At 40.9% G+C, this 22,851-nt stretch overlaps 1 protein-coding gene across 3 annotated transcripts in view; it reads right to left on the minus strand.

Annotated features, from left to right (window-relative positions):
• SLC35F2 (solute carrier family 35 member F2) overlaps positions 1–22,851 on the minus strand; it is a 50,518-nt gene that overhangs the window by 12,286 nt on the left and 15,381 nt on the right. Inside the window, exons 2-3 of one of the 3 annotated variants that reach the window (XM_072821825.1) lie at positions 10,366–10,459; positions 2,073–2,248 (exon numbers count right to left, since the gene is read on the minus strand). In XM_072821825.1, the coding sequence (XP_072677926.1) occupies positions 2,073–2,217 (145 nt within the window). In that variant the 5' untranslated portion in view covers positions 2,218–2,248; positions 10,366–10,459. Of the gene's footprint in view, positions 1–2,072; positions 2,249–10,365; positions 10,460–20,602; positions 20,758–22,851 lie in introns of those variants that run through there. The other 2 variants (XM_072821826.1, XM_072821824.1) reach the window with 2 other exon arrangements.

A 22,851-nucleotide genomic window follows, 5' to 3' on the forward strand; every position in this document is an offset into this window, starting at 1 on the left:
TTAGATTTCCTTTCCTACTGTAACAGAAATATAATATCCAGGTATGGGTTTGGATGCTGTCATTTCTGACAAGCACAGATTATTCTAAAAAAAAAATCTCATGTTTTCTTATGAATTCATTGGTTATTTAACCTCTATACATGGTCATTCTTTTGGAAGAGATGTGCTTTCAAGAGAAAATTAAGTCAGTGATGGGTTTGGAAAAAAAAAGACTTGGTGGGACCCTTGAAGAAACACCTTTTATCTCCCAAATTCTACTTTATTCAAGTTTAACAGCAATTCACTCCTTTTGAGAATCTAGTAGGCAGGAGCTATATAGTTAGCACAGATATGAGAAGGCTTTATGGTAAAAAATAATAATAATAATAACCTACAAGTGGGAATCATAATCAAATAATTATCATTAAAGCCCAATTAGCAGGAACATCTGAAAATACAAAGTTAGTCTTCCTCAACACAATATGGCATGGCAGGTACCCACCAACCATCCCTTTGGGGAGACCTCACCGATATATTTATGAGTCACACTGACTTTCTCCTAAGGCCAATGCTTACAGAGGAGCAAAGTCCAAAGCTATCAACCATGTGTCCAATTCTACTTCCAACTCCCGAAGCTCTTGTCAAATTTGACACCTTCCCCATAAGAAGTTTTTCCCCCTCCCACAACTGGTTTCCACTTTCTTTCAAAAGTCAATCACCAATCCCGACACTGGAACACCACTGATGCACCCAGGTTCACATTACATATGATTCGCAAACACTACTCATTTGTTACAGACCTTAAAGTGATGAAAATGGAAGGTCTGCCCTTCTCGATCAGTTTGGGTTATACCCATCGTCTTCACATTTCTGAATTCAATTTCATATCATTTATTCTCATGAAGGACTATTTCATGAGTCCTGCTCTATCCTTGCGGGAAGGATGTCTGCCAGGACTAGTAGCTCCTGGTGCAGAGCAGTGGGGACAGTGGGGCTCAGAGGCAGGCTGTCTGGGCTGGATCCCAGCTCCACCACATCCCACCTATATGACTCACAGCCAGTCACCTAGGTGCTACATGCCTCAGTTTCCTCATCTGCAAAGTGGAGATAATAGTCACACCTACCTGCTTCCTTGGGAGGATCCAGTGAGGTAACACATAACCAAAATGCATTAAACAATTAAAATGATGCTTGACACAATAATATTGGCCAGAATCTAGCTTTTCCCATTTTCTAGCTAGCTAGAAATCATAATTCTATGATTCTAAAACAATTTCACCCAGGCGTCTGGGTGGCTCAGGTGGTTAAACCTCTGACTCCTGATTTCGGCTCAGGTGGTGATCTCAGGGTGGTGGGATGGAGCCCATGTCAGGCTCAGTGGGGAGTCTGCTGGAGATTCTCACCCTCTGCCCCTCCCGCTGCTTGTATGCATGTACTTTCTCTCTCTAAAATAAATAAAACTTGGGAAAAAAAAAAACTGATAAATTCTTAAAAAGAAAAAGCCAGTGCTAAAGATGTTAATTCCTTGCCAATTCTTTGTCTTTGTTTCTCTCACAACACAGACTGGATCCACATGCAACTGACGTTCCATTTAACATTCTCCACTTGGCTGGAAATACATATTTTGCAGAGTGAGCCTCTTTTTAAGGGTTTTTTTGTATTTTCTCTTAACTGTATCAACCACAGGAGAAAAACAATAACCTAACTCATAATGGCATCTACACTTTTTTTGTATTTTTATTTTTTAATTTTATTTTTTTAAAGTAATCTCTACATTCAACATGGGGCTCAAACTCACTACCCTAAGATCAAGAATCCTGTGCTGAGCCAGCCAGGCACCCCAGTGCCTTTCTTTTTTTTTTTGACAACTTCTGAAATAGTTTGGTGCTTCCTGTTTTAATCAACAATTTCAGAGAATTACACATAAATGTCCAGTCACTATTTTCATAGCATTCATACTTTTCTACTAACTTCTATGAAAAAATAATTTCCTGTTTTTGGCTTTACTTCACATTTTATTTTCTAAATATCTAGAAGCCAAACATTTTTATGAAGATAATTTGTTGAAAAGGTCATTTCCACATTTGACCTACCTGACTGAAATGCCAGCATCACTGTATAAAATAGAAACAGCAAGCAATAGTTGATAAAGCTCTGAAGCATAGGGGCGTTCACTTTGTATTTTTCTGCCAGGTACTGGCTGGTGATGGCGGTCCCGCATATACACAAGGACAACATCTGACCCAGGGCAATTGTCTTCAAAATATTCCTAGAAAATAAAGGAGAAAGTCAGAATAATTCACAAGTTATTCTTTACACACACACACACACACACACACACACACACACAATCCACACAAAGAAATATTCTAATTATTCTAGGTGCTTCTTTATTTCACTTTATTGGTTACTTCATATACACAAAAACTAAAGTTTTGTATCTTGAGACACTGTATCTTTACTCTTTCACATTTCTGATTTTTCCCTTCATTCCCAGAAAAATACATATTCCCCTCTTGATCACATAGAGATTGTTTTGATTTCCAAGCTGTGTCATATACTATCTGAAGTGTGTGTGTGATTTTTCTTTAATGCAACTTTAACTCTAGTTTTAAATTCTTCCTATGCAGTAAGTATTTAGCATTTTCTCATCTTTCATTCTTCCAGAGACTTGATTTCTTCAACTAAGAAGCAATGGCTTTCAAGGTAGCCTGCATCTTTGAATCATGGACACTTTTTTAAAGCATTATTTATTTATTTATTTATTTATTTATTTATTTATTTATTTATGTATGTATGTATGTATGTGAGAGAGGACACATGCATAAGTGTGAGTGGGTGGAGGAACAGAGACAGAATCTCAAGCAGAGTCTCCACTGAGTGCGGAGCCGGACACAGTGCTCGATTCCACGTCCCCAAGATTATGACCTGAGTTGAAATCAAGAGTCTGACGCTAAACGACTGAGCCACCCAGGCACCCCCGAATAATGGAGATTTTGAACACCAATGTCCAGCTGTACCAGAACCAACTGCATCATCTCTGGCAGTGGATCCCAGGCACCAGTGATGTTCCAAGCTACCTGGGTGACTCCAATATGCAGCCAAGCCTCTGAATCTGCCAAGCTCCAGAAGCTGGCACTTTGGATCCATAAAAGAGAAAAACCCAGACTCTGCCTTTGGCATTTAAAAAAAGAGGCATCTTAACAACCAACCAAAGCCTTGTCAGTGCCGATGAAAAGTAGAGGATGATATGAAAGATGCCACAGGGGCTGAGTGCACAGAACCTAGCAGCCCATTAACCCTCTGGGGGAAGTGTTGAAATGATCTCTGGGTTTCTTTTTGTTTGTTTGTTTAATATTTTATTTATTTGAGAGAGAGAGCGCGTGTGCACAATGAGCAAGCTCATGGTGGGGAGGGGCAGAGGGAGAGAGTCCGTCTTCAGGCAGACTGTGCTGAGGGCAGAGCCCACCACGGGGCTTGATACCATAACCCTGACACCAGTGACCTAAGTTGGACACACAACTAACTGCCAATGGAAGAATGAGGAACAGTGTTGAAGACAGATTTATTATTATTATCATCATCATCATCTTATTAAAGGAGCAAGGAAGTTTAAACATCTGGGAGATGAGCAGAAGGCAGTATGAGTGAAAACTTGAAGACTGACAAAAAAGGAATTGAAAAAAGATTATGAAGATAGTTCCTGGAAGATCAGAGATCAGGAATGGGAACACTGCAATTTTTGCTTAAATTGCTCTCTATATAAATAATTCTCTAAGCAAAGTAGAAAATACTAAGAATGCAGAAGACAAAGAGGATCTCTTTGTCTCTAAGAGTTTACAATGTATTTTTTTCCTCTGGAATGTTGCTTCAGTAATTTACAAGTGACCTCAAACAATCCTAGCACAGGGACAGAAAGAGAAAGGGGAAGTCCACTGGGTGAGTCAACCCTAAACACGCTTGTAGAGCCTTTGCCACATGCCAGGACATGAAGGTAAAAACTGAGGGGCACCTGGGTGGCTCAGGTGGTTAAGTGTCCAACTTGAATTCAGCTCAAGTCACAATCTCAGGGTCATGGGATGGAGCCCCCTGTTGGGCTCTGTGCTGGGCATGGATCCTGTTTAACATTCTCTCCCTCTCGATCCTGTTTAACATTCTCTCCCTCTCCTTCTGCTCTTCCCTCACACTGTGTGTGCACACACCCTCTCTCAAATTAAAAAAAAAAAAATCAAACTAAATAGGCACCCTCTGTACCTCAGAGGTTCAGAGTCTACTGGGGATAAAGAGACACATAAACTAGGAATTAGGGCAAGACAAGTGCTACAATGGGCTAGCTTACAAAACTTCAAGAGGTCGCCAAACACAGCAAGGAAAGGCATTCTAAGCATAAGGAACAGCATATACCGAGGCACACAGCCCTAAGGCAATATGGCACAATCAGGGATTTCAAGTGGGTTGCTGTAACTGCAAAGGAGGTGAGAGAGGAATATGGTAGCAGATGAGGATGGTAAAAGTCCACACAAGCCAGATCAAGAAGGGCCTTCGATATAATGCTCTAAAGTTCGCATCTTATCTTGCTGGTGGTGAGATCACTGAAATCTTCTAAATAGGACAGAGTAAAGTGACCAGCAAGTCAGTAATCATTCCTGAGTCCCTAAATATGTCATAGCACATAGCACCAAGACCTTACCCTTAATGCCTAACATGAAAACCAGTTAAAGAGGAAAGTGGACAGAGAGGATCTGAATACCTGGTTTTCTAAATCAGGCAACTGGATAGCTCACAATATGGTTAACCAAGAGCCAAAGGGCAGCAGAAAAAGGCACATCTGCACAAGATAATAACTCCATCTCAGATATGCTGGACTTTGTTTAATTATGAGACAGTCAAGAAAAAATATCCAGTAGGCAGTTTAGAGCTGGGAAAAAGGACTAGGTTGTAGAAACAAATTTGAGAATCAAGAGCAAAGAGATGGTAACTGAAGTTGGGATATACATGATAATAAGATATATACCTAAAAAATGAAAAGAAGTTAAAAAAAAAAATTCTCGGAAACGGCAACACTAACGGGCCTGAGAAAGAAGAGGAATTAGACATGGGGATGAAGAGGTATGGCCAGAGATGATGGAAAGAACAAGGAAGGAAGAACATTCTGGAAGCAGGAGAAAATGGCAGTTTAAGGAGAAAGCACTCTACTGTGTGGGCTGTGCCACTCTCCACAAACCCAATCTCCACTCAGTAGCAGGAGTCGGTGTCCCGAAGGTGTCCCGAAGCGTGACCACTCCCACGCTTCCTGAAACCTTTCTATGGATCCCTCTATGCCTAAACAAAAACTAAACCTTAAAATGGCCTATAGGGCACCCCATCATCTTACTCCTGTCTCTCTTTGCCAGTCTCATCTGGGACTACTCTTTCACAGCTTTAATTTTTGATTTTATATATAACAAAGTATAATGTATAGCCAACATGTATTTATGTATCTATCAGAATAAAATAGAGGCAACATCAACACATCCTCCTCCTGCTGTCCCCTGCCTCAGCTCTCCTGGTATTTATGCCATACATTTCCATATATTTTAATATTTATGTAAATATCCCTAAGCAATAAATAGTATTGTTTTGCCTATTTTAAAATTCTATATGAACAGCATAATATGTATGTTTACTTTTACAACTCACTATTTTGATCATTATGGGAGAGTCATCCATGTTGCTACACTGGTTCTGGTTCATTCCTTTCTACTACATGATCATCACTTGATCCATTCCCTTCTTGATATTTAGGTTGTATTCGAATGTGTGTGTGTGTGTGTGTGTGTGTGTGTGTGTGTGCGCGCATGCGCTCTTATAAACAATGCCTCTGCAAATATTCTTGCCTATGTCTCCCAATGTACACAGCTAAGAATTTTTCTGGTTTTTACAAATGGGTTGCTGATATGCTAAGATATAATCTCCTCAGGATGGCCTGATTATAAGCACTCAGGATGGCCTGATAGGGACTACTCAGAGCATCCTACAAATATAATGACTTCCTATTTGCTTCATGAAGTTTAAAGGAATCATTTGCTCTGGAGAAATACCAAGAGTGGAATCGTTGCTCTTAGGCTAGCAGAAACATCTTTGATTTTATTTGCTTTGCTAGATGGCTCTTCTAAAGGTTCTATTATTTCATGTTGTTTACTATGTTACTTTCAAAAGGAAGGCACTGAAGGAATCTCCACCCTTCGAGGGGAAGAATGGTATCAGTAACTGGCCAGATGCAAAGACATTTTTTTAGGCTACTGAAGGAAATTTTCATCCAGGTGAGCAGAGTTCAGCACTTGCTCCCACAAGGGTAGCATCCTTTCTAGGGATGCTCTACCCATCACAGCGTGATAAAACAACATGGATCCAGGGGTTCTGACCTCTTCCCCTTGAGCTCACTTCTTTCTAAAGGAGAAACTTATTCTAGATTTTAGGCTAAACAAAAGAAATTTGCTACTTGGTCTATATAGAGCACCAGGAGTCTACAGAAGTTAGAGAACCAAAGCCAAAACATGGGAACATGTATCCATTTTGTGTCCCTGTCCCCAGCTACATACTCAGGATCATGTGAAGAAGCACCAAAGTTCTGTACTCCTGAGACTTTCTTCCAGGTAGGACAGGATGTTTCCTCAGGTCCCTTTCTTTAAGCAAATTTGAACCTGATCTATTTAGTCTTTTAAGAGCTGAGAGCACTGACTTCCTTTCCCTCCTCCACACTGGACGACTGTGGGTGAATTATGGAGCCCTTCAGTCATTTTTCTCATCTGTAACAGGAGGGTAATGATACTTCTTCTCTGGATAGTTGTGAGGATTATGTGGAGAATGTGTGTTAGTATGATACCAGTTGACAATGAAATGCAGGAGAATTGGAACCATTTCTTCATTTAGATCCCCTTCCTCACATGATCCTGAGTATGTAGCTGGGGACAGGGACACAACTTTTGTTACCATGGCTTCACATTTAAGCATCTGGACAAGGTCCAAGTTCCCTCGAATCTGGAACTGAACATGGGGGCCTCTCTAAACCATAACAAAACCTGTCCCTTTCTAAGGGAAGCTGCCAGAAGCAACGTGCACCTAACCATGGGACATATCCTGTCACGGTTTTTCAGATGGAAACTCCCCTGCCATGAGCTTCAATGGCAGGATGTGGTCCAACTCTAAGACATGCCTCCTCAGGTGGCTGCACGCTGCGAGAGCCAGGCCACCGGAAAGCAGAGCAAACAAGAGTCCTCGCTACTTAGGGGGCAGGGGTGGGAAAGCAGGCAGGAGATAAAAGAATGTGGCCACTGCCAGCCACATTACTACCACTTGAATATAGTATGAATTTAAGAACTTCCTATTAAGGATGGAAAGAAGAAAAGAGTTTCAAAGCATTTTATTGCCCCTCTTTCTTCTTCCAGAAAATATAAAAGTACATATCTTAATATCCCTTCCATTCCAAAATACATACTCATGCACACACTTGCTAATGAAACCTTATCTTCTAACTTCTCTTATTCATGTATTCAGCCCAGAAGCTCTTCAGTCTTCAATTCACTAAAGTTTGTTGGGTGCCTAACACATGCCAAGCAAAAGGGATTTAGAATTTGGGGCACCTGAGTGGCTCAGTGGTTGAGCATCTGACTTTGGCCTGGGTTGTTTTCCCGGGGTTCCAGGATCAAGTCCTGCGTAAGGCTCCCTGCATGGAGCCTGCTTCTCCCTCTGCCTATGTGTCTGCCTCTCTCTCTGTGTGTGTCTCTCCTGAATAAATAAATAAAATCATTTTTTAAAAAAAGCGGGAGGGGATAAAAAAATTTTTAAAGGGAGATTCAGAATGTTTTTTTAAAGATTTTATTTATTTATTCATGAGAGACACACACACACAGAGAGGCAGAGACACAGGCAGAGGAAGAAGCAGGCTCTATACAGGGAGCCCGACGTGGGACTTGATCCCGGGACCCCAGGATCTCACCCTGGGCTGAAGGCGGCGCTAAACCGCTGAGCCACCTGGGCTGCCCGAGATTCAGAATTTAAAAGGCCCAAGTATTTCCCAGTCCCAGACCCTATTCTACCCAGAGCAGATCAGGAGGTTCACGCTTTGTGCCCTAAAAAAGTACCACCTCCATCTATGATAGCACCTAGCACGCTGCTTATGGATCTCTTCTCTCCAACTCTATACTCCAAGAGGACAGGGACATTACGTCTACCAACATAGTGCCTGGTACATGTAAGTGCTTAATGGACACTGGCCATTTTCAAACATGTCAAGGAGCTTTCTGTCTGGTCAAGGAGAGAGATCCCACCACACAGAACCACAACAAAACGGGAAAGTGTCAGGGTTCGGTGTGTGCCCAAGGGGAAGAAAGGATCCAGACTGGCAAGAGAAGGTTCACAGAGGATGAAACACCTGATTATGGACCAGAAAAGTGAACAATTTCCAAGAAGATTCAGGAATGAAGAAGAAAAAGCTTTTTCTCTACGAGTTCTTGCCTATTTCAAACACTAGTTTTACATCAAATATACATGAGACACAACGATCAGATTGATTTATTTCTTTAGCTCTTATCTTACAACAAGTTAGACCAGCAGTCCTCAACTTAAGTGTAAAATGTATATTTAAAAAAAAAATCATTGGAGGATTAAAAACAAATAAACAAACCTGACCTCAGCCCAAACCAGCTCAATGAGATTCTCAGAAGGTAGGGTCCAAATACTAGTCTATCTGAATAACCTCCTAGGTGAGTTTAATATACAACAAGGATAGCAAACCGAGTTATTCTCCCCATTTTATCTGAAAAAAAAAAAAGTTTCAAATGAGTGATAAAATGCATTGTTGGAATGCAAATCATCTTTCTTCACTTTATGTCTCAATAAATCTGTGCTGCTGGGGTGCACCTTGTCAGCTAAAGCAGGATTTCATATTAGGGCTAAAAGACTTGTGTTGAGCACAGCTTCCTTGGGGAGATTGTGAAATCCATCACACCTGCCACCTGTAAATACCTGGCACAGAACAATAACTTCCAGCCCATCTATAAAAATCCTGTAACAATTCTGAAAAGAAATATTCATTTAGACCAAATCCACATACTCAGCATATAAGATTATCCAGTGTCTATTACTAGAGCATTTTAAATTATACTGGCAACAAGCTAGAAAATAGTCTTTCTTTACATAGTGAGAAGCAACCTCGATGACAGGTTATAGTCTTTCCATATCTACATTTCTATGATTCAAAAATTTAGCCATCAGTGTATCATGTAATTCTAATAAACATGAGGAGCTAGCAACTTTGAAGAACCCACAGTCTGTTAAAAAGGCATATTCAAGGCCACAGAAGCCAAATTTCAAAGATTAGAAAGCATACAGTATATATAATTACCTTAAAAGGAAGGCAGGTGGGATGCCTGGGTGGCTCAGTCCTTGAGCATCTGTCTGCCTTTGGCTCAGGGCATGATCCTGGGGTCCCAGGATTGAGTCCCACATCGGGCTACTCCCAGAAAGCCTACTTCTCCCTCTGCCTATGTTTCTGCCTCGGTCTCTCATGAATAAATAAATAAATAAATAATTTTTGAAAGGCTGGTAAGGAAAGGTAGTGTGGGTTTTCTTTTCCCCCCACTAGATTATGTCTCACTTAGAGCAGATGCTCAGTAAATGTTTAAGAGATTAGTGAATAAATGTAACTCATTCTTAAGATGTGGTAATGTTAAATGAGATGTCATAATGTTAAATGAAACTCTGTAATATTAAAATGCAAGGCAGACAAATACTGTATAGCTAGGAGACACTTAGAAGTAAATGCAAGCAAGGTTCTAGAGGAACGAATGTGAGCACAGGAATCAGAGAACACTGGGGTCTAGATGGAAATCTGAAACATGAAAGAGAAGAGAAACAGGTGCAGGCAAGTGGCAAACAGTGGTTAATATCGTGTTTTGTTTGATAAAAGGCTGCTGGAGATTGTACCCCAGATGCGATCTCTAGGAAAGAATTTCCTGTGACTACAGTGGAAAGAATCAAATCAGATGGCCTAACTCCACCCTTTATTAGTGTTATGAAGTTGAATTAGTCTCTCAAAACTGTCTTTTTTTTTTTTTTTTAAGATTTATTTGAGAGAGAGTGAGAGAGAGGGGGGGAATGCGCACACAAATGGGAGGATAGGGACGGAGGGAGAGAGAGAATCCCAAGCTGACTCCCAGCTGAGTGCAGAGCCCAGCACAGGGCTCCATCCCATGACTCATGTAATGAAGAACCTGAGCCGAAATTAGGAATCAGATGCTCCACTGACTGTGCCATCCAGGTGAACTCCTGTTTTTTTCTAATGAATATAAAACCACCTGTATGGGTTAAAGGTTAATTAATGTAACCTATATAAAAAGTACCTACCATCTTAGGCTTTCAATGAATGTTCTTTCCTGCCTTCCTATGGCTCACCCAGGCTTTTGGAAACCTTTGGACCAGAGCTGTCCAACAGAGGTTTCTGCAATGACAAAAATGTTTCATTCCATAGAGTTGCCTCCAGCCATACATAGCAATAAAGCACTTGTAAAGCATAGCACTTGTAATAGGCTAATGGAAATGAGGAACTGAATTTTGAATGTTATGTAACTTCAATTTAAATTAAAACAGCCATAAATGGCTAGAGGTTAGAGGTCTTTGGAGCCACAGACCAACGCTGTGCACTGGAATTACTGCAGGGATGGAAATGTTTGAGAAGTGGCTAGAAAGCATGTGAAATGTGGCTAGGAATATGAATGAGGACCTGAAGTTTTTACTGTATTTCAATGTAATTCACTTTAAGTAGCCACATTGGCTGGTGGCTAAAGCACCAAAGACTGTAATTCAAGACCAGTGCTTCTCAAATCTTTTTTTTTTTTTTTTTTTTTTTTGCTTCTCAAATCTTAATGGGATGTGAAACACCTGAAGATCTTGTTAAATTGCACATTCTGGGGGCACGTGGGTGGCTCAGTCAGTTAAGCGACTGCCTTCGGTTCAGGTCATGATCTTAGGCTCCTGGGATGGAGCCCTGCATCGGGCCCCTGCTCAACAGGGAGTCTGCTTCTCCCTCTTCCTCTGCCACCACTCATGCTCATGCTCTCTCACATAAACAAATATTTAAAAATTGCATGTTCTGATTCAGTAAGTTTGGAGAGAACCCTGAGATTCTGCACTTCAAACAAGGTCTCAGATGATGCCTGTGCTTCTAGTCCATGGACCACACTTTGAGTAGCAGGGCCTTAGAGCAGTGCTTCCAATTCTGAGGTCTCTCAATTCTAGGAATCCATGGAATTAATGACAGCAATCTGGTCAGAATCTGTTTTTGACACTTCAAATAGCTTAACAGAACTTCTGACCATTGCTAGTAAGAAAGCAAAATGACACAATCTTTACTGGGGGAGGTCCTGGGGATGGGGTGCATTTCTAGCAATTTCAGTCCTAGGGGTCTATCACAAAGATACTCTGGCAAAAATACAAAAGGCAGGGATCCCTGGGTGGCTCAGCGGTTTGGCGCCTGCCTTTGGCCCAGGGCACGATCCTGGGGTCCCGGGATCGAGTCCCACGTCGGGCTCCCCACATGAGCCTGCTTCTCCCTCTGCCTGTGTCTCTGCCTCTCTCTCTCTGTGTCTAATGTGAATAAATAAATCAATCTTTAAAAGAGAAAAAAAATACAAAAGGCATATGTACAGGCTATGCATTACAACACTATCAATAATAGTAAAAGACTAAAGAAAAAACCTAAATGTCTAACAATAGAGAACCAGTCAAATAAACACAAAGGAGTACTGTGCTCTATAAAAAGCCAGGCAGACATTTCTATACGCTGCTAGAACACGACTGCCAGGGTATACTTTAAAAAGCAGCAAATGTGGAGGAAAATGGGTTTGGAATACTAGCATTTACCTAAATTTGTTATTTTTAAGTGTAAAGATAAAACCAAAACTGTTTTTACAAGTTATCTCTAGGTCAGGAAAGAGAGCAAAGTAAAAGGTATATGTCTGAATATATCTTGTTTTACAGGTTGTCTTGGGAGCCATGTGAATGTTTTACAAAATCATATAACAAAAATTTTTAAATTTTAAAAAGCCACATCCAAAAGAAAAAAAAAAACACACACACACACAGGTGCCTGGCTAGCTCAGTCAGTACAGCAAGCAACTCTTGATCTTGGGGATGTGAGTTCAAGGCCCATGATGGGTATAGAGATTACTTAAAAATAAATTTAATAAAATAAAATAATAAAATAAAATAAAATCCTAAATGTTACATGACTTAAGGATGCTTCAAGTTGGTAGCAAAACAAAATTGAGAAGAATTCTTTCAAGTAATTTTAAAACATTAATTTGACTATGTGTTCCTAATGGAATAGACCATAGGAACAGCAAGAACTGTAAAATATCTTAAACTATTTGGAGGCAGTATTGGGGAGATGGGGGCAGGGTTAGAGGGAGAGGGAGTGAGGGAGAATCTTAAGTAGAATCCATGCCCAGTGCTGAGCCCAGTGCAGGGTTCAATCTCACAATCCTGAGATCACAACCTAAGCCGAAATCAAGAGCTGGACACTTAACCAACTGAGCCACCAAGGTGCTGATATTATTTTGGGACTGTGTATATATTCCATAGAATAAAGCAGAAAAGAAATTATACTAACATATTGATTTATAGCATAGGTAAAAGGAATGAAGACGTAAGATTGAACAGGGTAAGTTAAAACCCGGGCAGGGCAGCCCAGGTGGCTCAGTGGTTTAGCACCGCCTTCAGCCCAGGGCTTGATCCTGGAGACCTGGGATCAAGTCCTGCATCGGGCTCCTTGCATGGAGCCTGCTTCTCCCTCTGCCTATGTCTCTGCCTCTCTCTCTCTCTCTCTCTCTCTCTCAATCCCTCTCTCTGTCTGTCTCTCATGAATAAATAAATAAAATCTTTTAAAAAATAAAACCCCTTACTATTCTGAACGTCACTGAAAATTAGAATTAACTCAAAGGACATTTTATATAACTTAAAAATAGATAATTCCTATCTCTGTGCACTGAAAAGCCAGTCTGAAACAATGACCAACCAACAATCATGAACACATTTAGTGCCTAGATATGGCAACTAAATATGATCGTCCACTAAAAAGAACTAAGGCCCCTTGAAGAATGGCTGATTTCAGACCTGGAGTAAGAACTGTGCAAAATAAGCCTGGAATACCTTGTCACACCAGATGGCAAGAAAGTGATCAAAAGACTAGTGGAGACATAACGAAAAGACATTCTGAACATCAGGAACAACAACTGCAATGGATTGAAATACATGAAATACATTTGAATCCACAAATTAATAAGCAATGCTTAAAATTAAAAAAAATAAAATAAAATAAAATAAAATAAAATAAAATAATAAAATAAAACAAAACAAAACTCATGGGGCACCTGAGTGGGTTAAGGGTCTGACTCTTGATTTCCACTCAGGTTGTGATCTCAAGATCATGGAATCGAGCCCAGCCTTGGGCTGCGCACTCAGTCTGCTTGAGAATCTCTCTTCCTCCCTCTCTATCTCTCTCTCTCTCTAAAATAACAAATAAATATTTAAAAAATAAAAATAGGGCAGCCCCGGTGGCACAGCGGTTTAGTGCTGCTTGCAGCCCGGGGTGTGATCCTGGAGACCCGGGATTGAGTCCCACGTTGGGCTCCCTGCATGGAGCCAGCTTCTCCCTCTGCCTGAGTCTCTGCCCCTCTCTCTCTCTCTGTGTGTGTCTCTATGAATAAATAAATAAAATCTTTAAAAAAAATAAAAATAAGAATAAAAAAATAAAAGTAAAACTCACTGGTCATTTTAAAGGATGCTAGGGAATCAACAACCCATTATTTTGAAAACTGATATATAAAGAGGAGGAAGCAAACATTTACCCTCCCCTTCCTATACAAATGATACTTCAGGGTAATGAGTGGATGACAGAGTTTGTCTATGTAGAAATACTTGAATAATAATTAAAAATGGAATGACAGAAACAGAATAGCTTACAACCCCTAATAACATAATGAATCTAGGCAATAAACCTCAATAGCTCCTAGCATAACAAAGAAACAAGCAAACATTATGCATCTCCTGATGGCAGTACACAGTATCTATGAAATATTCTTGCCAAAGGTGGGGGAAGGACCACAGGGTTTTTAATGGGGTCCATGGACAGGTCAATGAAAATATTCAGGAGAATCTATGAACTTGGATGGGAAAAAAAATACAATCTGATTTTCAGTAACATTTAACTGAAGTTTAATTTTCCCTTCCATTATGAAATAGGCAACTAACTAAAGCAGTAGTATGAGCGCCTAAGACCTTGCTGCCAAAGAATCACAAACATTTTCTTATCAGATGGCAACTGTTGCTGAAATTCAAAATAACATTTACATTCATCAGGACTGCACATCATGAGAGATAAACTCCCACGGTGAGATCCCTTATTTCATGTGTTCTTTTTTTTAAAAAAAGAAACATATATACTAACATGTATCACAGTGTGTTTTTAATAGTTCAATACCCAAACAGATGTAACTGGTTGCCATTATAACCCCATTTATACCCCATTTATGTTACTCTATGCATTTAAAAACATTTTGAGAAGGAAATACTGTAAACCCACCAGAAATATACAATCAGCAAACCCCTGAATGTGGTAAACTCTACATGACAGTTTCTTCAGGAATAAACTGCAAGAAAATAAGAGCAAGAGGAAGCCTACAGAAGATGTCAATATAACAATGTAACAACCCACTGAAACGTGTGGACCTTATATGCATCTCGATGTGAAGAAACTTTTAAAAATTATGTGGTAGTTGGGAAAATTTGAACATGCACTAGATATTTGATATTAAGGAATTATTGTTAATTTTTAGGTGGAAAATGGTATTATGACTGTTTTTTAGGTCCTTATCTCTTAGAGATTAACACTGAAATATTTATGCATGAAGTTGTATGATGCCTGAGATTTACTTCCAGATAATCCAGGAGGGAGGAAGTGTAGAGGTGAAACAAGATGAGTTGATAAGTATTGAAAATGGGTGAAAGGCAAAAATAAACTCCAAAGGGCTTAAAAACCTAAATGAGAGGCCTGAAACCATAAACACCTTAAAAGAGAGCACAAACCGTAATCTCTATTATCAGTTGTAGCAACATTTTTCTACGTATGTCTCCTGAGGCAAGGGAAACAAAAGCAAAAATAAACTGTTGGAACTACATCAAAATAAAAAGCCGTGCACAGCAAAGGAAGCAAAACTAAAAGGCAACCTACTGAACAGGAGAAGGTATTTGCAAATGATATATCCCATAAAGGGTTAGTATCCAAAATGTATACAGAATTTAAACAATTCAACATCAAAAAAAAAAAAATCAAATACTCCAATTAAAAAATGAGAAGACATAAACAGTCATTTCTTCAAAGAAGACACTCAGATGGCCAACAGTCCCAGGAAAAGATGCTCAACATCACTCATCATCAAGGAAATGCAAATCAAAACTACAATGAGGGGCACCTGGGTGGCTCAGTCTGTTAAGCATCTGAATCTTGGTTTTGGCTCAGGTCATTATCTCAGGGTCATGAGATCCACCCCCAATTTGGCTCCCTGCTCAGCAGGGGGGTCTGCTTCTCCCACTCTGTTTGCCCCTCCCCCTGCTTGGGGTGCGTGCACACCTTCTCTTTCTAATAAATAAAATCTTAAAAATAAAATAAAATGAAAATGTAAAATAAGTTGCATTGCATATTGATATGGATGGGGTGACAGTGCTCTGCTCTGCTGGACAATATAAATTCCAGAAAAAGGAAATTTGGCAAGTTACCAGTTTCTCCCGTCCTGCAAGGGAGCAAGAGTCCCTTGATCTATTATCACATGTCTCATAATTGGAAGGCAGATACCAAGAGTAGAAGTATGGGTGTCATGAAGGTGGGGGGTGATTTGGACAGACTTGTAATTTCCTTTGTCTTTGTTCTAACATTCACCACGCAACTGAAGATCCTGTATCTCCTATGCAGATTTTTCTATTGGGATGGTCTTCCTGTGAGCAGCGGTCAAATTTAACAGCAAAAATTCTGATTATAAATTAATACATTTATTTTCAGGCATAAATGTGAGCTTGAAAGAAAGAATCATTTTATCTAGAGACTGATGATCTCCTCAAATGAACTGACCATGATGTCCCAGACACAGAAAACTGGAATATTCCGCCAACATACAGGAATCCAGAGCTTCAGATGTCAGCTTTCTTATCTACAATGCTAGAAGCATGTTCATAAAGGTTTGCCAAAACCAGAGTCCAGTACTTTAAGTAATGAAGCAAGCTTTTCCAAAAATTGTGCCACACAAAAGAAACAAAAGCAAAAATGAACTATTGGGACTTCATCAAGATAAGAAGCTTTTGCACAGCAAAGGATACAGTCAACAAAACTCAAAGACAACCTACAGAATGGGAGAAGATATTTGCAAATGACATATCAGATAAAGGGCTAGTTTCCAAAATCTATAAAGAACTTATCAAACTCAACACCAAAGAAACAAACAATCCAATCATGAAATGGGCAAAAGACATGAACAGAAATCTCACAGAGGAAGACATAGACATGGCCAACATGCACATGAGAAAATGCTCTGCATCACTTGCCATCAGGGAAATACAAATCAAAACCACAATGAGATACCACCTCACACCAGTGAGAATGGGGCAAATTAACAAGGCAGGAAACAACAAATGTTGGAGAGGATGCGGAGAAAAGGGAACCCTCTTACACTGTTGGTGGGAATGTGAACTGGTGCAGCCACTCTGGAAAACTGTGTGGAGGTTCCTCAAACAGTTAAAAATAGACCTGCCCTACGACCCAGCAATTGCACTGTTGGGGATTTACCCCAAAGATACAAATGCAATGAAACGCCGGGACACCTGCACCCCGATGTTTATAGCAGCAATGGCCACGATAGCCAAACTGTGGAAGGAGCCTCGGTGTCCAACGAAAGATGAATGGATAAAGAAGATGTGGTTTATGTATACAATGGAATATTACTCAGCTATTAGAAATGACAAATACCCACCATTTGCTTCAACATGGATGGAACTGGAGGGTATTATGCTGAGTGAAGTAAGTCAGTCGGAGAAGGACAAACATTATATGTTCTCATTCATTTGGGGAATATAAATAATAGTGAAAGGGAATATAAGGGAAGGGGGAAGAAATGTGTGGGAAATATCAGAAAGGGAGACAGAACGTAAAGACTGCTAACTCTGGGAAACGAACTAGGGGTGGTGGAAGGGGAGGAGGGCGGGGGGTGGGAGTGAATGGGTGACGGGCACTGGGGGTTATTCTGTATGTTAGTAAATTGAACACCAATAAAAAATAAAAAAAAAATTGTGCCACAAATAACACCCATCAAATTTTCTTATATTTAGATTATTATACAAAACAATGGAAAGGACACTTCTGAAATCTGCAAAACATGTTTCCTCTATTTATCTTCACAATATGTCCTATTGAACTTCTTAGACTAGAGGCTACAGAGTGGGACTAACCCATTTTTCAGTATTCTGTAACAATACAACAGAAGTTGAGAGAAGAGCAAGCTTAATATGGGGTCTAAACCCAGCAAGGAACCTACCCAATTGCACCCATTCACTTTAATTGTACCTCAGTGTATTTTCACCCAGTACGAACTTCAACCTCTGGACCTTCCCAACCTTGCTCATTCCTGGAACTGTTTCTTTCTTTCTCCCCCTGCCCCACAAAGATTTTATTTATTTGAGAGAGAGTGAGTGAGAAAAAGAGAGAGAATTTCAAGCAGGCTCCTCATCCAGCACAGAGCCCAACATGGGGCTTGATCCCATGACCCTGAGATCATGACATGAGCCTAAATCAAAAGTTGAGCCTAAATCAAGAGTTGGACACTCAACCAACTGAGCCACACAGGGGCCCGGGAACTGTTTCCATTCTGACTCTGGGAACACCAGAGGGTCTACAACCTAAGGGTGCTAGTGGAAGAGATAAGAAGTCAATGACTACAGTGATGGATGAGTTAAATTGCCTGATGGAACCTTAAAATTAACAAGAGTTTTTAGGTGGGATTATAGGACATTTTTTGGTTGTTTTCTTCTTTCTCCATTTGTACATATCAAATTTTCTAGCAAGGAGAAATCTATTTTTTTCCAATCTGTGTTCTTTCTTAAAAGAACCAAGATAGGACTCTTGGGTGCTTCAGCAGTTGAGTGTCTCTCTTTGGCTCAGGGCATGATCCTGGAGTCCTAGGATCGAGTCCCACATCAGGCTTCCTGCAAGGAGCCTGCTTCTCCCTTTGCCTATGTCTCTGCCTCTGTGTGTCTCTCATGAATAAATAAATAAATCTTAAAAAAAAAAAAAAAAAAAGAACCAAGAAAGCAAAGGGACCTAAGCCAGCACGAAGAATGACTTCAGAAGCCTTCTTGACTCATTTTGAATCCTTGTGCTAATTTGGATTCAGAGCTCACCTTCTCTCTTTCATTTCTCCCCCAGTCTCCTATGACCTGTGATTCTTTGTTGACAATTTGAGGTTTCCAAACTGCTGACTTAAAGCTCCCTGGATTTGCCAATGTGGTATCCATCAGCATCAAGTATTATTTATTACACTCATGCTAATAGACCCCATCAGAATACCTGTTTTCTACAGTGCCTTGTCATTCACAAAAACTTTTCTGTACCCTCTCGTTTTTAATTTTTGACCCATGGGACAGTGCCACTGAACTAAAGATGAAGAAAGTGAAGCTCAGAGAGGTGAAATGAGTCACCTAACTAATGTTGTTCAACAGTGGCAAAATCAGGTGCAAAATAGAAACCCCCAGCACTAAGTGCATTTGCTAGCCTACTATGTTCCCTCCTACGTGATTAAATAACTTCAGGGGTGCCCAGAGGATGAGGCTGGTTAAGTGTCAGACTCTTGGTTTCAGCTCAGGTCATGATCTCAGGGTCCTGGAATTGAGCCCAGTATGGCGCTCTATGGTCAGCGGGAAGTCAGCTTAGGATTCTCTCTCTCCCTCTCCTTCTGACCTTCCCCGCCATTCCCTGGCTCACACACACACGCTCCCCTTTTCTCTCAAATAAATAAATAAATAAAATAAAATAAAATAACTTCAGAACAGATGATCTATAGCTTTTTTTCTCTCTCTAACCAATATTTGATGGAAATGGATAAAGCTGCAAAAGTACAGATCAGACGATTCGAGCGCTCTTTTTTAAATGCCTGGCCTTTTATCCAGATCACTGAGAATGACTTCAATATTATATTTTCCCACATATTTTATAATGGATAATATAGTCCACGATAACTGCAGATTCGGTTATCATAGAATAAAATCAGTTACCATAGAATTATAACTATTTTATATTTTACTTGGAATTTTATGGGCAAATATATCCTAACACACTCCAACTGATTTAATACTGCCACACTACTAAAATACACAACCTTCTGCAATGTGTCCACTTTAATCATCACATCATCCCACAGCCAATAAGGCAAAGCTAGCAATATCAATCTTCTGGAAAAATAGTTTGGCAGACAATCAAGTGAGCACTAGTTGAAGGGGCCAGCATGCACTGCCTTGATTGGCTACTGAATTTTACACACACACCCCTGAACAAAGACAGAAGTATGCAGTGAGAAGAGCCAGCTGAAGTATTTGAAGGTAACCACACCTATGGCCTGGACATGGCACACCTAGCTGATCTGTCTCAGGGACGATCAAATCAAGTTTATATCTGTGCCTTTTTGGAGACAGGATGTAGCCCTTGCACTAGTACACCACTCCCAGACTCCCACTAAAGACCAGAATGTGTGAGAATTATCCTCGTCTGCTTGGTGGAAATAGTCCAGCAACTTCACCAGGCCACAGTGACCTTTTTATTACCATCTTCTTAATGGCATCCAGTTCAATTCAGCCAATATTTTTTACTACCCTGTTGGTTCTTGACCCCGCCAGACTCCAGAGTACAAAGAAACAACAGGCCCTGCCCTCATGGAATTCATAATTCAGCAGGGAAGAAAAACACTGAAGGAACAAGATGACTCACTTCATTTAGCATTGTACCTACCATCTAGGTCCATGTGCGTTCTCAAAATTGTCTGAATGGGATGTAACCTAATCTCAGATTCCATGGGAGGCTTTCCTCATCAAGGGATTCTTCATCTGAGACTTGGTCAATGAAGACAAGTCGTTCAGGTCAAGAGAAAGGGAACAGGAACTGCTGCCCAGCAGAAAGGTCCGTATTGCCCATTACCCTCCATGACTAGAGCCCGTAGAGGTAGCTCATCCAGAGGAGCAGCCACTTCATCTCTTTCAAATCTTTCCTGCAGCTTCAAGAGAGTCTAGCAAATCTTGGTTGATTATTTCAAAGGGTGTGGGTTAGATGAGCTGAGAAAACAATTCCTTGACATTTTATGAATTATTGTTTGTTTACCTTTTCACCAGCGTCTGGTCTTTGTGCTCTACTTTCTTATTGGAGCCATGTTTAGATTCTACCACCAAATGTAGTAGACAGAATAATGGCTCCTCAAAAATGCCCACACACTAGGCCCCAGGAACCTGTGAAGAGGTCACCTCACATACCATGAGATAATAAGAAATACAGGGGCACCTGGGGGGTCCAGTGGTGGAGCATCTGCCTTCCACTCAGGTCATGATCCCAGGGTCCAGGAACAGGCTCCCCATGGTGGGGGGAGGGGGGCTGCTTCTCCCTCTGCCTGTGTCTCTGCCTCTCTCTCCCCGTGTCTCTCATGAATAAATAAATAAAACCTTAAAAAAAAAAGAAATACATTTTAATCATGCCCCTCCACCAGAGCTTCTAAAGGTGATGAGAAGGGGTCATCTTCAGTCATTCATAGCAAGCGCCATTCAATGACACCAAGTTTATGTTAATGAGGTGACTTTTGGAAAGCCCCTAAAGGAGGGGAGCTGGTTGCCACTTGAACCAACAGGAGCTAATGGGGTTGTGACTTTCAGCCCCACCCCAGGGAGCAGACAGGGGCTGGAGGTAGAGCCAATCCCCAATGACCAAAGATTTCATTCATCACCTGTGCCTACATAGTGAAGCCTTCCCTAGAACTCCTAATGGAAAAGGGCGCTTGAGGGCTCAGTATGTTAAGCATCTGGCTCCTGATTTCAGCTCAGGTCATGATCTCAGGATCCTGGGATCGAGCCCCACTCGGAGCCCAACTTTGGGCTCCCCGCTCAGAGCTCAGCCAGGAGTCTGCTTGAGGATTCTCTCCCTCCCTCTGCCACCTCCCCGCCCTGCACTCTTGCTCTAAAATAAATACATAAATCTTAAAACAAACAAACAAACAAACAAACAAAAAACCCTAACTAAAGGACTCAGAGGCTTTCCAGGTCCCATGAACACCCTGATGTGCTGAGGTGAGGATGAGGGGGGTGGGGCGGTGAAGCTACATGCCCTTTACCTTCCCCCATACCTTGCCCTATGTGTCTCTCCTATCCAGCTGTTTCTGAGTTTTATCTTTTCACAATAAACTGGTAATTTAATAAACTGTTTCCCTGAGTTCTAGGAGCCGCTCTAGCAAATTACTGAGCCCAAGGCAGAGGCCATGGGAACCTCTGCTGTGTAGTCAGACAATCAGAAGTACAAGGTGTCAACCTGGGAGGTGTCTAAAATGGGGGGTGGGGAGCCGGAGGAGGGCAATCTTGGGGGATTGGGCCCTTAGTCTATGGGGTTTTTGCTAACTCCAGGCAGTGTCATAACTAAATCATAAGACACTCAAGTTTGTATGAAGAAATGGCACTCTAAGAAAAATCCACATACATTTGTGGTCAGAAGTAAAGTGCTGAGTACAGGAAAACAGTTTTTTTCCTTTTTCCATGACAAGAGGGCCTATGCTGATGGGATCACCGGTAAATACCTTGAGATGCAGAGATTATCCTGGATTTATTCAGGGAGGCCCCATCTAATCACACGATTTCTTGAAAGGGAGAACCTTTCCCAGCTGTAGTCAGAGGAGAGTCAGCAAGAGAGGCAGCGTTGCTGGCTTTGCAGACAGAGGGGGACAGAGGGGGACCCTAGGAGCCCAGGAAGCCAGGCGGCCTCCCAACAGGAGAGCCAGGAAATCCACCCTCCCCCACACCTCCCAGGAAAGAACACAACCTTGTCAAATGCCTTGATTTTAGCCTGGATTCACCTGTGTCCCATTTCCCTCCTACAGAACTGGTCAGGTAATAAACTCATGTTGTTTTAAGCCACTACATTCGTGGTGATATTTTAACAGTAATAGAAAAGTAATACTAGGTCAACAACGGGTGTGATACCTTAAAACGACACTCGAATGGTGATGTTAGAACTATTTATATTCATCTCAATGAATTTCCTTAGTAACAAGACAGGTCTCAAATTAACTGCAGACAACGCTGATCAAAAGCCATCCTACACTTAAACACTTTCACCATTTGCCAAGGAGAAAAGGGAACCATGCCATCAAACTAGTTTTATGCAAACGAAAGTAAAAATTATAAATTCAGTGACCTCTTCTTAAATGTTCTGTCCTGCATGACCCTTAGATACTCAAGAATACAGAAGAAACAAATTAATACTCACCCCCTCTGCCATAAATGGAAGGGAGACTAGTGACAGCCACCGTACTAACCTCTTATGTACATGAACTTACCGGATTTTCATACAACCCTAAAATGTAGGTATCATCTTGCTGAAATTCAAGTCATTCAATAAGGTTCATAAGGTAAATAAGAGCGCTAGATCAAAATCCAAATTAGGCTCAAAAGTCTGTTTTTTTTTTCCATTCCCCTTCGCTAAAAGAATAATTGTGGGAAGAAAATTAGAAAGGTACTCATTTCCAGAATGATGACCTCTCAGTTCCTACA

Source organism: Canis lupus, chromosome 3 (assembly GCF_048164855.1).
Source record: "Canis lupus baileyi chromosome 3, mCanLup2.hap1, whole genome shotgun sequence".
Classification (NCBI taxonomy): Eukaryota; Metazoa; Chordata; class Mammalia; order Carnivora; family Canidae; genus Canis; species Canis lupus.